This window comes from Rattus rattus, chromosome 4, assembly GCF_011064425.1.
Source record: "Rattus rattus isolate New Zealand chromosome 4, Rrattus_CSIRO_v1, whole genome shotgun sequence".
Taxonomy (NCBI): Eukaryota; Metazoa; Chordata; class Mammalia; order Rodentia; family Muridae; genus Rattus; species Rattus rattus.
Window position 1 is genome coordinate 158,380,198 of NC_046157.1, and position 17,344 is coordinate 158,397,541.

At 47.7% G+C, this 17,344-nt stretch overlaps 1 protein-coding gene across 1 annotated transcript in view; it reads left to right on the forward strand.

The window, feature by feature from the left end:
* Armc9 (armadillo repeat containing 9) overlaps window positions 1-17,344 on the forward strand; it is a 126,482-nt gene that overhangs the window by 87,950 nt on the left and 21,188 nt on the right. Inside the window, exons 20-21 of the mRNA XM_032901528.1 lie at window positions 7,302-7,406; window positions 14,926-15,041. Coding sequence (XP_032757419.1) covers window positions 7,302-7,406; window positions 14,926-15,041 — 221 coding nt within the window. The remainder of the gene's footprint in view (window positions 1-7,301; window positions 7,407-14,925; window positions 15,042-17,344) is intronic.

Genomic DNA, 17,344 nt, shown 5'->3' on the forward strand with positions numbered 1-17,344 from the left:
AATGACTTTTTCCCCCAGTTCCAGCCACTTACATTCAAATTTCATGTTTCAGGAACTGTGTTGTTCCATGATGTAAATCTACCACATTTTGTTTATTCATCCGTTGGGGGACATCTGTATTGTTTCCAGTTTCTGGCTATTACGACTGGAGCAGCAATGACCATGGTTGAGCAGGTGCCTCTGTGGTGATGAGGGATCTTTGGGTATACGCCCAGGACGGGTATAGCTGGAGCTCAAGGCAGATCAATTCCCAGATTTCTGAAGAACTACCTCACTGCATTCCCACTAGCAGTAGATGAGAGCCCCGTACTCCACATCCCTACCAGCAGGAGATGTCATTTGTTTTACTCATTGATTTTGACTCTGACCGGTGTGAGGTGGGATCTCAGTTTTGATTTGCATTTCCCTGATGGCTAAAGATGTTGAACATTTCTTTTAAGTGTTTTTCGGCCATTTGAGTTTTCTCTTTTGAGAATTCTCTATATAAATCTGTATCTTATTTATTTATTTATTTGGTCAGTTGGTTCTCATTTTTCAAGAGGGTTTCTTCTCTGTGTAGCTGTGGGTGTTCTGAAACTCACCAGGCTGGCCTTGAACTCACAAAGATTTGTTTGCCTTTGCCCTCCAAATCCTGCGATTAAAAGCGTGTGCAACCACTGCCTGGCTGTACCCCATTTTTTAAATGGGTTATTTGTTTTCTTGGTGTCCAGTTTTTGTTTTTTTTTTTTTTTTTTTTTTTGGAGCTGGGGACCCAACCCAGGGCCTTGTGCTTGCTAGGCAAGTGCTCTACCACTGAGCTAAATCCCCAACCCCCTTTTTTAAAAATCAGATAGCTTTTTATTGAAATATTTTCTTGTTGCTTCTTAACTAGCTGGGCACTCCACTGCACCACTGTTGATGTTATCTATGATGTCATGAGGGTGGCGGTCATCCGCATTGCAACCCACAAACTATGCAGTACCCAGGATCTCCTTGATAGTTCCAGAAAGTTTTCTGGCCAAAGACTGGTGTCTCTTCTGCAGAACTTAAGAAGTATCCTCAGCTTATAAGTCAGGAGGCAGCTAGGTGATTCCATTTACTAGATGAAAAAACTGAGGCATCCAGAAGAATCGTGTCTTCCTGAATTAAAACCCCTAAACCAAGAACATTTTGCATGAACATGAGGTTCCTCAGAACACAGATAGTATTTGATTTCATGTTGTAGCAGAGAAACTGAGGCAGGAAAGCCGGAAAGCCACTTCTCTGCATTGTAAGTCATCCACGAGCCCCTGGTTCTTTCTCTTATGCTCATATCATTGAGCTGCAACTTAAGATAACTCACCTTGATGTGGTGTGCACATTAGTCACCAAATGCAGAAACTGGCCTGCTCTAGAAGGTTGGAGAAACTATCAATTAGCAAAACCTAATTACAAAACACTTTCAGGGCTGGGGATGTAGCTTGCTTGGTAGAATTCTTGTGTAGTGTGCATAAAGCCATGGGTTCAAACCCCAACACCACATAAGCCAGGCACAGTGGTAGACACCTCTGATCTTTGCACATCCCTCTGTGGAGGCAGGGGGATCAAGACCAGCCTAGGCTATGTGAAGCCTTGTCTTTAAAGGGGTGAGGGGAGGCTGGAGAGATGGCTCAGGAAAAATGCTTATCGATTGCTCTTACAGAGTACCTGAGTTGAATGCCTAGCTCTCAAACAAGGCAGTGCAGTTCCCAACCACAAGTAACTCCAGCTCCAAGAGACCCCACAGACACCCACACTCACATAAACATACAGATGTGTACATGCATGCATGCCCATTCCCTCCCCCCCCACACACACACACACTCAAGTTTTTAAAGTACTTTTAGTCTTTAAAAAAAGCTTTTAACTTGTTAATTTAAAAAAACAAAATTGACTGAATATTTAAGTGACTCTTACTAGCTTGTCGTGCAGTCAATTGCAGTTCAGGAGTACTGTTGGCAAGTTGGGGTACGTATAGGTTGATTTGCAAGTGAATGGATATTACATATGTTCTTGTTGTCCCGGGTAACGCAATACCTCTGCAGGTATTGACTGAGGTCAGCCACTGAGTTTCTTTCTCTGTGAGATGGAATGTGGACTTTGGTTGTTTCTTAGTGTTTCATTTTCCCTCTTGGCGGGGAAGTGGTGTGTTACCAATACCTCATGAAACTGTGATTCACATGCCCATTTCCAGCTGGGGCCTCCAAGGCTCGTTCCCTGGAGAGGAGGTGAAATACTACCTGGCCCAGATGCCTGCCACTCACCAGACCGCAGAGCTCGCCGCCTGGGTTCCCAAGGAGCAGTCACTTTCCTGAAACAATCACAGAATGTACACATGCTATTTGATCCCCGAGGGGTTGCTCTCTTAGTAAACTCAGCTCCAAGCCAAGCAGCAGCATAAATCTCACTCCTCCCAGAGGTGACCTCGGGCCAGGGGCTCGTGGATAGCATTGCCTTTGGGGAACTCGAGTGAAATTTCAGGATGACAGGTCCTCTGGTGCCTGTACCTGCCCTTGCCGTGAAGAATGGATCTGGGCCTGGGCTTAGCTCACAGCTGTGACGAGAATCTGTTTTCTGGGTTGGACAGACATGGATTCTCCACCTGTTACAGACAAAAACAGGAAAGAGAAAAGAATGAACCCGTGGATTCGGGCTATAGTCTTGGCCTTCCCTCCTTCACTCACTGCCCCGTGGAGCAGTCGCAGGCAGACGCCAGGGATCCTGGGTCCTTAAGAGACCCAGGCAGTTCCCACTGTGCATCCTCAGAAGCAGACTTTCCTACGGGGCATTATGGACTAAATTAGAAAGCCTGACAGAAAGGACCTGCCCAGCCTGAAGGCCAGACACAAGGCTAGGCTGTCACTGTGAGCTTTGTACTCTCCAGGCCTGTGTTTCTTCCTCAGGCAAACAGGTAGATTAGAGGACTCCCCACTGAGTCACATGAGGTAAGGAACAAAGTGCTAAGGAAATTTGAGGTGACCTCCTTAATGGTTCTCAAATAAATGGGTGTCCACTCAGTGCTTTCAGGTGGGAGTTGATGGAGCGGTGGCTCCTCAGCAGCCCACACGTGACTGAAGCAGTGCTGTTAATGGCTAGATCTGGAACCCGCCTTGGTGCTGGGTGCTGCTTCCGGCCTGCCTTTAGGGGTCACCTAGAAAGGCAGAATCCCTGCTCTTCCCTGCTGACAGCTCTAGCAATGGCAGACAGCACTGGCTGTGCAGCACACAGTTCAAGACAGGCGGCCTCACTGTAGCCCCAGCCCAGCCTTAGAACCACATATGACCCTTCATCTGTTTTAGGAGCTGATTTACCAGAGAACAGGATGCCTGCAGTGTTAGTCATTAACAGAGAGGTTTGAGGGAAGGGAAGGTTTGCTTTGGCTCCTGGTTTCAAAGTTTCCATTGCTTTGGGCCTGAGGTGTGCAGAATATCATCCCAGTGGGAGGCTGCTTCCCTCATGCCCTCCAAAAAAGACAGCAAGGAAGGACCAGAGCAAAGCAGCACCCCAGGGCCCTCCTCCCTCCAAGGAGGCCCTCCGTTCTAAAGTTCCCGAACCTCTCCAAATAACATCTCCAGCACATGGTTCAGGCTCTCAGTCCAACAACAACCCAAAATGGCTTTAATGAGCGCAGGGGACCATGTTTTCAGAGCAGTGCTGCTTTTTCTTGTTGGAATGTTGAGGGGAACCAAGTCCAGCCATGAGGCTGTTAAATGTATAAGGAATCAACAGTGGATTGATTGGCCTCTCTCAGGGAGCATTGTCACCAGGGGTCCAGGTGCCAGGAGGCTGGGGGCTGCCTGCTAAGGCTACACCACACTGGCTTATCCTTGCCCCGCTCCCTCTCAGAGCCATGCTCTGTGCCATTGAACCTATAAGGGATCATCTGATGTGGAAGAAGCTCTTGGCAGAAAATGAAAAAGTATACCATACACTTGCCCTCTTCATTTACAGCCTAGTGATAGCCTCAGTCAGCCCTTGGTGTCCACAGATTCTGTACCTGAGGATTCAGCCAATCACAGGTCAGAGATATTCATGGGGGAGATCTGCATTTTGTACCGAACACATAAAGACAATTTCTTTCCTTATCCCTAGGCAGTATAGTTTCTGTTTACCGTATCTCTTACAATATTCTTTTGTCAAAAATTGGTTGGAAGATAGCCAGGCACAACGATGTGATGTGTACTTGGTAATCACAGCTGTTTGGAAGGATCAGTTGAGCCCAAGAGTTCATGACTAGGTTGGGCGACATAGGGAGGTTCCAGACTCAAACAGAAAAACAGTCGAGAACATTTGTGTAGGTCTGTTTCGGAGTCTCTGTTAATCCCCTCTGTCCCTCTGCCAGCAACACATAATGTGGACTACTCTGGCTGTACAGTAACTCAGAAAATCGGAGTCCTCCTCTCGTGTTCTACGTCAGAACTGTCCTAGCCCGTGGTTCATCTGCTCCTTCTAGAGATAAGCACTTGGCCACTACACCTGCTAAGAGTGAAATCCTGGTTGATTTTTTTTTTTTTTTTTTTTTTGTCTGTTCATTTGTTTGTTGCTGTGTGAGACAGGGTCTCACTATATAGTCCTGAATGACCTGAAACTCACTGTGTAACCCAGGCTGGCCTTTAACTCATGAAGGAACCACCTACCTTCCTGCTGGGCATTTATTCTAAAATCGTCAAACTTTAAGAATTTCAGCTGCTCACAGTTGCCCTGAACAGAACTTGCCAGAAACTCAGTCTGGCCCAGGATGAGCCACTCTGTCACGCTTTTCCTCCCTGGTAGTTTGTACAAGCAAGCACCCCTAGAGTGGAAGGCTAGATGACTAGAGGCCCGAGGTGGGGACAGGCTGACACAGAAATGCCTCTGGTGGGGCTTATGTACCTCTGAGGTAGCCTTGTTGCGAGGCCCTGCCCCTCCACCCTCCTCCTGGTTGGTTTACAGGGATCAGACACTAAAACGAGTCACCTCAGTACCCCTTGAGGACAGACAGACTCAACACTGAACCTTGAACCTTGTACTTAACGGGTCTAGTCTTTGGGCCTCACTGGGTTCCGGAGGGATGGCCCCCACTATGTAGCTGCAGGAAGATGGTTCCAGTTCCCTACTAGGCTTCCACCAACAGCCCCCCACCCAACTTACTATTGCATGGGAGTAGAAGTCCCTGTTCCTTCTGGTGTCTACTCACTGGGTAGGGAGGAACCTCTCTGCTTGGCTTTCTCTGACACAACCCCTAGAGACACAGGCGCTTTGTCGGTCCTGGCGGGCAGAAGCGCTGGCATCCGAGCCCCTCACTGGCACGGTTGGAGGGTCACTGGTCGGTCACACAATACTTTCTAAGGTAGTTATTTTCGAAAACGTGTCTGACCTTCTAGTGTCCTCCTTTCTGGTCCCTTGCCTAGAGCAAGCAGGCTTCAGAGGATTTTGTCTTCGCCATTGACGTTCCGGGTGCTGGCAAGTATGGGGCTCTCCTGGACTCCTAACCAGTCCACTTTCTCCATTTTCTAGGGTCTTGTGTGCTTAGTTTATGTGTAGTGTTCAGGGTTTTAGTTGTACTTGACAACACTCCTGTTGTCAAGTGTGTGTGTGGATGTACTGTCAGGGGTGTATCCATAGCCTTCTCCCAGAAGCAAAACCACCTTCTCTTTTTGCCGAGTCTGTGGTCTGCTGTGTGTCTAATCCTTGAAATCCTCCTTGTCGGTGGATGCTGCCCTGACTGTTTCTCTGCACTAAGAGTTTCTTCAAATACAGACCTGAGTCCACCATATACAGTTTTTAGGTGCCTTGTTTGACCAGTCCTGCGGCCTTTCATTTTTATCACTCCCGACGCCTTCTCTTGCTCTTGGCAGGGTAGTCTCCTTTGCCACAGGTTGACTTGGGAAGGTGGTGGACCTCAGTCACAATAGTGTGTGTGCATTTCACTGCAACATTTTCCAAACAGTAATGTTCCCTTTGGGGTGTGTGTGTGTGTGTGTGTGTGTGTGTGTGTGTGTGTGTGTGTTGAAGCACACGTGTGACATCAGAGGCCAGAGGAAGGAGTGAATGAATGACCTTTATCACTCTACTCTGCATTCCTTGAGCAGAGTCTCTTCTGATGACCTGGGAACCCTAGGGAAGACCAAACTTCTCATGTACTGCCTCAGAGCCCCAACAGGACTTGCATATGCGGAAGTGCTTACTAGTCGTCTGTGACCCAACTGCTTAGCCTTTCACCTGGTCCCCTCCCCATAAGGCTCTGTATGTGAAAGTGTTTACCAGCTGACTGTGATCTCACTGACGGCCTTTCACATGGTTCTTTGACCTCTCAGAGAGAGATATCCTGGCTGTGACCGCTACCAAGGGGCCCTTTAGACCTCTCCATGTCTCTAGCTATGGAAGCACTTCCTGGGAGCCGGACTTCCTCGGGGCTTGTCCATAAACAGCTTTTAGATGCCTGATGTAACTGTCATCGCTGAGGCTCACTGCCCCAGTCTGCTAACCTAGGCCTAGTCCTGGAAGCTTGTAACCTCCATACAATCTATTCAGCCTCCTGCTGAATAAGCTTGCCCCTTCCGACTTTTCTTTCTGAGCTCTGGCTGACTGATTCAACTCAGCTGTTCTGGCCCAAACTCCTCTCCACTCTGATTCAGTCCAGCGTCTCTCTCAGCCTCTCCTGTATTACTCTGCTTGTCTTCAGAATAACTCCATCTGCTCTAATCTCCTGGCTCCTTCTCAGTCTCTGGCTTGTGCTGTCTTCCCCTGTGTCTAGCTTGTTCTCTCTTCAACCTGTCTCTGTACAGCTCTCCTGGTAAAACTGCCTGCCTGCTTCTTCCTGCACTGCTCTATTAAGTAGCTTCCCTTTCCTCTCTCTTCTCATGAGTTGGCATATTCTGTTCTGTCAAATCTTTCTCTGATTTGTCAGTTTGTCTGTCTCACAATTAAACATCATTTTCAAACATGGCTACTTCCTTCTATCAGCTAACTTTACCTTCACAATGTTTGGGATTAAAGATGTAGTATTAAGGGTGGTTGTATTCCAGCCAGAAGGATTTAAAGTATATGCTAACAGCTGAGCCACACCACAACTAGAAACAGGTTTTTTCAGGAAATAACACAGTCTCAGGGTTCACAGTGTCATCAAATATCTTTAACAGTTGTCAGCCATGCCCCCTCGTCTTAGAGGGATTGTGAGCGGGTACCAGATGGCTTCTGAGACATGGTGGGACTTTATGCTGGCCTTACTCACTTCCTTACTTCACAGCAGGTGCCTGCTCACTCTGGGGAGATTGTAGCTGAGTGGGTGTCCAGAATTCTCACCCCTGTCTTCTTTGAAACAGGAGGATCATGACATCATGGAAGCTGACTTGGACAAAGATGAACTGATCCAGCCCCAGCTTGGAGAACTCTCAGGCGAGAAGCTTCTAACCACAGAGTACTTGGGAGTAAGTACACATGCCAGAGGTGTCCTAGAACAGGAGGAGGGGCAGATAGACAGGCATAATTTAATGCCTTCAGTACCACAAGGTTCAGTGGATCTTAGCTTTATGAAAAGCTCCTTGTTAGCCAGTTGCTCTCAGTGACCCTGAAGTGCCTTGGGGACCTGTCAGAGTGGAGCTTGGAGAAAAGGGTACAAACGGGCCTGCCAGGCGCCTCCACAGTGTCTTCAGTGTCATCCACCAGCTTCATCATGTCGTGTCCATGTGTTACATCAGTCTAGAGGCTTTCAACACACAGGTAGTGGCTGAAGTTCAATGGACAGGGAGAGAGTAGGCTGAGAGCCAGGGTTCTCCTGCATGGGAGAAGGAAGAGGGACCCTTAAGGATAGAAATCAAAGGGCAGAACAGACAGCAGAAAGCCCAATGAATGCAGTGTCTCGAGACAGATGAGTGGCCAGTGGTGTCATTGTCTCCCAGAGGGCCAGAAGCTGCCCTAAGAGATCCTTGGTAGCTCTGCTGCTTAGCCAGCTCCAGGAGCCACTGGCCAGTGACCAGCCGGCTAAATAGGAAGGAACCAGGCTGCGAGTATAGAGCATGCTCTTAGCACTCATGCGCCCCTAGGTTGAACTGCCAGCTCCAAAAATAAATAAGTGAACCATCAAGTAGGAAAGAGCCTAGTGGGAGGAACCTGCTGCTTTACCCAGGAAGTGATGGTAGTACCAGGGCCACTGGTGTCTCTGGCTGCCAGAAAGCCTGTGCATAGGCAGCTGGATGCTGACTTGCACGCTTTCAAAAGAGAGGAGCAATTGCCGGGTATGAACCAATCTAGGCTGAAGTTCTGTGCTGACTGGCAGAGCATCTTTCCAACAAGCTGTTGGCACTTTGACAGTAATGTTTGACGGAGCCAGTGATGTGGCTCCTAAAATCTCCAAATAGGTGAGCTGGAAAGGATTGCTGGAGCCAGAGTCTCAGGAAAGGGAAAATGGGTGTGGTCAAGTGGAAGCAGGAAGCACCCATCCATGTCTACTCCCACCCCCAGCTGGGCCCTCATGCCCTCATCAGGAGCTGGTCTCCATGGTAACCCGTTCTTCTCTCTTCCCCATCATGTGGAGACCCTCCCAAGGACTGCACGGCAGTCTACACCAGTAGAACCTGAGGTTGAGGGACAGCCAGGGGCCAACTCATGGAACCCTTTGGGTGATGGCAGGGACGTGGGTTTCAAGCTTCATAAATGCTGGGAAACTACAGGAGTGAGGGTAGAAGGACTCGGTTGAGCTGTATTGTAACAGGGGTGGGATGTACTCGTTTGGCAGTATGCCTGCCTAGCATGTATGAAGCCCTGGGTTCTGTTCTAAACACCACATGTTTGCTGTCCCAGCACAAAGGAGGCAGAAAGATCTGGAGTTCAAAGTCCTCTTCAACTACATGTGAATTTCAGACCTGCTCAGGGTACATGAGATGCTACTTCAAAAATATTTTAATAAAATATAAAACATATCAACTTTGTAACAGACTTGGGAGCAGGAATGAAAGGAGAGAGAGAAGTTGGTGACTGAAGGAATCAAGAGAGCGCTAGCCACTCTCTCCCAGTTAGGAAAGGTCTGTTGAGCAGTGCCCATCGTTGTCTCCAGAGTGTGTCATGTACCAGAGGGGTTGACTCAGGGGCTCTGGTCCTACTCGTCACCGCAGTGGTGCTAGTGAGAGGTCAGCATAGGCTTCTGTTTCCCTCGGGGAGCGCGCTGGCTTCTCTGAATGGGCTGCATGATCAAACATGATTTTCAGAGCATTTGCAGGACTAGGAAAAGAGAAGAGGCCAGTGGGCAGGGCTCCTGCAGGGCTGGACCTAAGTCTGCACCTCTGACTCCAGAGCACCCAAATGCCAGTACAGGGCTCAGCTGTGACTTGGTCAGACATAAACCTAAAAAGAGCACTCAGTTAATTTTTTGGTCCTCTACATAGTACACTGCTGTGGGCAGGATCTTATGTAACTGTTTATAACAACAAAACCTGAGGCAGTGTATGCTGTGACTGCCAGTTTGGTTGAAGATACTGGTGGGATGCAAAGACGGCTTTCAATTAGTAAACCCAGGAGATGGGCACTCAGAAACGGTTTCATTTCACCATAATCCACACTCAGTGCATGTATGTCCCTTTCACTATAGAGGGATGGTTTGGGGTCCAGCACACAAGGTCCATACACTCTCGCTTATCTCTTGGTGTCCATTACAGCGTGTGAGCAGTGCACAGTCAGAATGAGGACAGAAAGAATTGCTTATGTAGAGGTGGGGACCAAGGGCGTCCATTTCCCATGGCCACCGAACAAAGGACCACACACTGGCTGGCTTGAAACAGAAATGTATTCTGCCACCGTTTTGGAGGGCGGAGGCTGCCTCCGAAGCTCAGGGGGAGGAGCCTGCCTTGATTCTTGCAGCTCATGGTGGCTCTAGGTGATCCTTGGCTTATGGCCACTTCACTCTGACCTCTGCCTCCACCTTTGATGGCCTTCAGCCTTCTCCCTTTATGTCCTGGCCTGTCTCTTGTAGAGGCACTTGTCACCAGACTTAGGGCTCACTCACCTCAGCAACCCAAGATGGCCCGTTCATTTCAAAGATCCTTAATTCTACTTGCAAAGACTCACATTGCAAATAAAATCCTGTTCACAGGTATCAGGTCAGAGAGAGAGAGAGAGAGAGAGAGAGAGAGAGAGAGAGAGAGAGAGAGAGAGAGAGAGAGAGAGAGAGTGTGTTGAGAACTCTTTTGAGCCCCAGCTCAACATCTTTATTAAATCACACACACAGCTCCGTATGGAGCAGAGCTATTGTCACCAAGGCCACACGTGCATTGCTAGTGCTTCCACCATTCAAAACGTCCCTCTAAGCTGCCCACTGTCACCCAGATCTGTGACCTGAAATTACCAGCCTGAGGGGTTTGCCTTTTGTAATCGTGATGCATAAAAGAACTTAATGTCACATCTCATAACTGCCTGTGCGATGAGGAAACTAGCTGTATTAGTGACTTTTACTGTGACCAAGTAGCTGACAGACACAGCTAAAGGGAGGAAAGATTTGGCACAGTACAGGAAATATGGTTCACCTTGCCACAGCTTGGTCCATGGCAGCTGCAGCATGGCGCGTTCATGTTGTCATCAGAAAAGGCCTGGAAGGCAGTTGTCCCTGGGTACCTGCTCTGCTGAGCCATAATGCTGCCTCTGCCCCCCAGAGAGCTGTACACACAACACCTCTGTACCAAAGAGACAGGTCATGCCAAATGCTGAAGAGGAGAGTAAGTTACTCTTTCGAGCTTACAAGAGAATGTTAGTGCTCACATCCAGCATGGTGCCTGCCCATCATTCTGGTGAAGCAAGAGAATTCTGTACAGACACAGCTGTGTCCTTAGTTACTGTTCAGTGGCTGTGAAGAGACACCACAACCAAAGATACTCATAAAGGAGAGCATCCAATTGGGGGCTTGTTTACAGTTTCACCACACCAGGAAGCATGCAACAGGCAGGCAGGCAGGCATAGTGCTAGAGCAGTATCTAAGAGCTTACATCCTGACCCGCATAGGAGGCAGAAAGACACTTTGGAAACCCCTAAACCAACCCACTAGCTACCTTCTACTTCTTTTACCAGCCACTTCCCCCACATCTGTATTTCAGGTAACATCCTCTTGACTGCTCAGTGAAACTGGGAGTGTGTGGCACAGCTCTCTCTCCTCCAGGAAGGGACCCCAAAGCCAAGAATGCAGTGAAGATATAATATCTGATTCCTGTAGGAAAGACCTCATCATTGATAAAGACAGTATCTGGGACCAATAGAAAAGTCCTGTTAGCTCTCCCACCTGAACACACACACACACACACACACACACACACACACACACACACACACACAGTAAACACATTGAGTCATAGCCTTACTCTCTGTGACTGTAAAAGGTCATGCCACTCCTTCAGGACGACTTGAATCCATGGTTCTGAACCATGGTCATTCATAGTTAGCACAGAATAAATTATTTCCTTTACATTCACAGACTGGGTTTTTTTTTTTTAACACCTACATTAGGATGAGTTTGTAATGTTTTCTGTTGAGAGATAACAGATGACAAAAAACATTTAACGAGTGTGTTTGGACAGAATTCCCGTAGCCCATGAAGTCCCTCCCGACTAGGAATGTCTTCTGATAAGGAAGGTCAGCTTTCACAGGAAGTTTTATCATCGTTTCTATGAAGGAAAGCAGAGAGGTCAGAGATCACTCTTACATGTGCTCTTTCTCAAGGGTCTTTAGCTCAGAATACCCTGTATGTCTGAGCGACCTGTTTAGGAACGATGCTCTACCAGCCTCACCTACAAAACTCAGGCGTGCTAGGTTCCTCTGCACACTGAAACTGGAAAACACTCTTGACAACATCGTAAATCCCTACACTAGGAGAGCCAAGTATTTGACCATACCTGACTGAACCAAAGTTTTCTACTACGCTCAAATGGGATGGGATTTGAGCTCAGCTCCATGTGTCCTTGGCATACTAAAAATTTGATCGGTCCAGTACCAAGTGACATGAGGGGACGTGACAGGAAGTTGACATGGACAGACAGCAGCATCGACCGAGGTCATGCAGGCAGATGTTCCTCCTCTTGCAGATCTCAGGGCAAAGGCAGCCATATGAACACAGCACTAGGACCTCCCCTAAAGCCTTGGGGCCCAGGTTTCATTGGCTCTGTACCTCTGCCTCGATGTCCTCACTTACATGTTGGTTGTCTTGTCTGTCTGTCATGAGATAACTGACAGCTACTGCTGAGAATCTCTAGTAAAGTCAAGGGACCAGACACACAAGCCAACTACATCCATCCCCAACAGTGCTGTCTTTAAAACTCACTCTGATGTCCTCCATTTCTAATGAGTCAAAACAAGATCATGTGACCCCAAGCTGCAAGAGAGTCTGTGATGATGGATTTTTTTTTTTTTTTAAAGATTTGTTTATGAGGACACTCGCTGTCTTCAGACACACCAGAAGAGGGCATTGGATCCAATTACAGATGGTTGTGAGCCACCATATGGTTACTGGGAATTGAACTCAGGACCTCTGGAAGAGCAGTCAGTGCTCTTAACCACTGAGCCATCTCTCCAGCCTGATGAATTATTTTTAACTAGACACATTACTATGTCAATGTTCTGTTGGTGAAGAAGTGAATAGTAGTCAGCTAACAGGGTCTGTTGCTTCCAAGTTATTTTTTATGTGTACAGCAATGGATGGATGGATGGATGGATGGATGGATGGATGGATGGATGGATGGATGGATAGATGGTGGACAGACAGATTAATAGATATGACATTTATGCAGGAGAGAGGTGGTATTTGTGTAGGCATGTGCATACCACTGCACACATGTGGAAGTCAGAGGACAACTTATGAGAGTCATTTCTCTCCTTCTACAACGTGGGTCACGGGGATCGAACTCAGGCTGCCAAGCTTGTCACTAGCTGCCTTTACCCACTGGCCTGCCTGCCTGCCTGCCCTGAAGTATACCTATATGTTCTTACAGGCATGATGGCACACACCTGTAATCTCAGAACTGAGGAGGTTGAGGCAGGAGGATTGCAAGTTTAAGGAGAGCCTAAACTACATAGTTCCTGCCCCTCCCCAACCCACCCCCCAAAACACAAATGAGAGTTGGGGGGTGTAGCTCAGTGGTAGAGCATTTGCCTGGCTTGCACTCAGTCTAGCAATGTGAAAAGAGAGGGGAAAGAAGGAAGAAAAATGCTCAGGGGGACATCGTTTAACCTTAGTTGAGCACTGTTGGTTGTCATTGTTCTGATTCTGTTGTTGTTGCTAATTTCTTGAGGGAGGCTCTCACTATACAGTCCAGGCTGGCCTAGCACTTGAGATCTCTCCAGCCTTGGCCTCCTTAGGGCTGTGAGTTCAGGCATGCAACAGCACATGACCAGCCTTTACCTCTGAATAAGCTGTGTAAGCCATGTGCTGCATTATTGTTTAGCGTGGCTAAAAACACATTTGCCATCAGGAGAACCTCCGTTCTGCAAACCCTCCATCTGTAATGCAGATGGAGGCTGTTCTTTTGGGCAAGACTTAGAGCCACACCCTTTGTTACTCACTCTGAAGTTCCTCAGGCATTGCTTGGAATTCAACTTGAAGGGTGCTGGCCTGGTGGGTGGACACAGCCCAGGCAAGACCACCGAGAAGTCCTTCAGGTGTCCCCCAAGGCCAGCAGGTAGGAGGGAAACTCTGTCACATAGGATGAATGGTCATTCTGAGTGCCAGGTGCCTCGCTGGGTCCTAGTTTCAAACGTCTGAAAAGCAAATATAATGATGTATTAGTTGAGCCCCGTAGGGGACACTGGGAGGCCGAGCTCCGCTCAGTAGTGACCAGAAGCACCTCAAACTCAGCTGCAAGGCGCCCTGTTTTGTTCTCCTTTCTCACCTTCAAAAATCCAGTCCTCTTCAAAGCTTAGAGCAGCTACTGTTCTCAACTCTACTTCTTCCCATGACGTTCTGAGTTTTCTACTGCTCCATGTGATCATATATGAAATTGAAAAGACTCCTCTCTCCTTATAACTTTTGAGTTCTCAAGTAACCTGAAGCATGGACCCTCTTACTTTAAGTGCCCCCATTTTTTGTTTTTCTTTATTATTTGGTCTTCTTTATTATTACTAGGTATGGTGTGTGTGTGTGTGTACACTCATATGTATGTGTGTGCATGTGGAGGTCACAGGTTGACACCACATATCACTTGTCTTCCTTTATTGCTCTCCACCTAACACATTAAGGCAGGGACTCTCACCAGACCTAGAGCTCTGGGATCTATCTTGTCTACTTATCCTGTTTACCCCAGGCTTCCCCAACTGTACTTCCCAAGCTAAAATGATAAGGCAGACACCATGTCTGCCCAGCTTTTGTGTAGGTGCTGGGGATCTGAACTGTGCCCTTGCACCAGCTCAACCCCCCCACTTGTTTGTTTGTGGTTTCTTGTTGTTATTTGGTTTTTTTTTTTTTTTTTTTTTTTTTTTTGTTTTTTTCTTCTTTTTTTTTTTTTCCGGAGCTGGGGACCAAACCCAGGGCCTTGCGCTTCCTAGGCAAGCGCTCTGCCACTGAGCTAAATCCCCAACCCCTGTTATTTGGTTTGGAGGGTTTTTGTGTGTTTGTTTTGTTTTTTCAGACAGGGTTTCTCTGGGTAGACCTGGCTGTCCTGAAACTCACTCTGTAAACCAGGCTGGCCTTGAACTCAGAACTCAGAGATCCACTTGCCTCTGCCTCCCAAGTGCTGGGATTAAAGGCTTTCACTGCCACCACCTGGCTTTGTTTTGTTTTTAGACAGAGTTTCATGTAGCCCAGGCTGGCCTCTAACTTGCTATGTAACTGAATTCTGATCTTTCTGCCTCCTAAGTCCTAAGAAGAAGGTGCCCTTGAGCCTGGCTTGAATAGCATCTTATCCCAGAAGCTTACTCCCCTCTGCTTCCGGGTGCGCTCTTAGGGACCCCCGTCTCAATCCTGTTTCCTCTTTCCACCAGATCATGACCAACACTGGGAAGGCACGGAGGAAAGGGCTGGCCAGTGTGCAGTGGAGTGGGGATGAGCCCCTTCGTCGGCCAGTCACCCCTGGTGGCCACAGGACAGGGTGCCCAGTGTAAGTTCGGGATACAGGAGGCGGGAGTCTGTTTTCTTAAACTTTGTCTTGATTAACTGCTGTGTACCATGCATAATAAAGCATTCACACTGGAAAGCACTCTCTTTATTGTTTATCTCTTGAGGATTATTGGAGGAAAAACAGTTGAGGTCAGTCCCACCTCTCCTATACACACTTATTAGGAGAAAGTGGGTGACTGAAATCCCCGGGCCACCTGCAGAGACTGATGGTGGCCAGGGTCACTACAAAGGAAAGTTACTGAGCAGTGGTGGGTTCACCCAGTTTGCACTCCTACCGTGTCGTTCATTCTGGTGGCTTATCTCTCTCTGCACCACCAGGCCCAGTGCCAGCATTGGAGCGTCACAGCTCTATTTTAGATGAGGTTCTCATAGCAACTATGTGCTCTGGGTGAGCATGCGTGAAGCCCTGGGTTCTATCCCCAGCACAGGAAAAAAATAATTAGGGAAAGCAGCCAGGCGCTGTTCATTCTTTGTGGCTTGGCTTCTATCTCTTGACAGAAAAATAAAACGTCATTCAGCTTACCTGGGCTGAGCTGCCAGTCAAGAGTCCCTTCTGGGATCTTCATGACCTGTGTTCTCCTGTTTAGGGACAACTACAAACAGGCATGTGTGAACAGGAGGTCATAGAGAGCTGGCTGAAAGCCTCCAGTTACCCTCTCAGAAAGTACTGGCCTTACCACATTTTAACAGCCACGCCACATTTTCCTCAGCTCCTATCACTGGACAATTGGATTAGTTCCCATTTTACTATGTGGTAACTTTATGATAAACAGGGAGGCACTTAGCAGCCAATAGGACTGAGATACTGGTCTTTGGGAACCCACGCCATAGCTACCAGGAACACTAAGGCCAGCACTGGCTCTTGCCAAGTGTTGGCACACATCTGGAACCTGCTGTGTGACACCTCATGTCCTCCACCGTGGATCAGTGCTCTAAGGTCTGTTTGATTAGTCCCTTGTGCTTCTGTATCAGGTTTTTATTTTTAATTATTGATGCACAAATTACTATACTGTCCTATTCCTTCTCACACACAACCAACACTTTCAACCTGCAGAAAACTGAGAGAAAATCACACTGAAGAGATAAGACCCCAGCGTATACCTCCTACAGACAGCTGTGCCAGATGCCCAATGCAGTCAGTGCCCTGACATTGAAACGTCACACTGGACCCATAATATATGCAAACGCTATAATGATTAGCAGGAAATATATTTTAAAAAGAACAGCCATGTTACCACGCCTATAAGTTAACAGTAGCGTGAACTGCGTCAGTAAACCGTTCTGGAACTTACGCTTGCGTCTGCAGGGTTCTTTGTTTGATCTTGAAAATCATGAGAGATATTAGGCCACCTAGTTCATAAACATGATTCATTTGGGATGGAAGCAGGGAGAGGAACTAGGAAATTGCTGTTGGACGTGGGAAAGAAGAAAACAAATCTTTCCAGTTTTTAGAAAATAATTAAAACCCTGGCTTCACAGCAAGGCAAGCTTGGTGTAAGGACACTTTAATCAGAGTGGCCGTGACTCTTACAAATGGTGCCAAAGGGCACCATTCATTCCTGGACCAGATGACCCGTTCTGTGCAGAGACCCTTGAACATACGTTTTCAGCATGTGGGCTCAGCTGGCCCCCCTGCTGGATATCACATCTGGGAGGTGTTTGACCAGGATGGACCTGCCCAGCCAAAAGCTGAATCCATTGTCCACCTTCCATAAAACAGTGGCCACCCCCCAGGCCCTCTGCCAGGTAGATTCAGTAGACTTTTTTTTTTTTTCTTTTGAGACAGAGTCTCATTTTGTAGTTCAGGCTGCCCTCAAACTCACTATTTTCCTGACTCAGCCCTCTCAATGATGGGATTACAAGTATGTACCATCATCTCCAAGTTCAACATTGTTTTCATTTCTATGACCAATGGGGTATAAACTCAGTCTTGGGGACCCAAAAGTAAGTGAGATGTGATTCCTACCCTCAGAAGCACTGTAGCAAGAAAATACATGGAGAGATCCTCTCAGCGGGACATGGTAAGAAGGTGACAATATGCAGAAACCTCCAGCCTCCTGAGGGCTATGAATGACTGGTCAGAATTCCTACCTCTGTGCTTCTTAGATTTACAGTGAGGGAATTTGATTCTCCATTCACAGCCACCAGCCCCTGGTAACCCTGCATTGCTTCCAGATAAACCCCGGGGTCTTAGCACTCCTGGGGATACTTAGTGAATATGGGTTTCACAGATTCAAGAAGCTGGCGCTTTCTGGGTCAGTATGTGCGGGGGTATTAGTTATG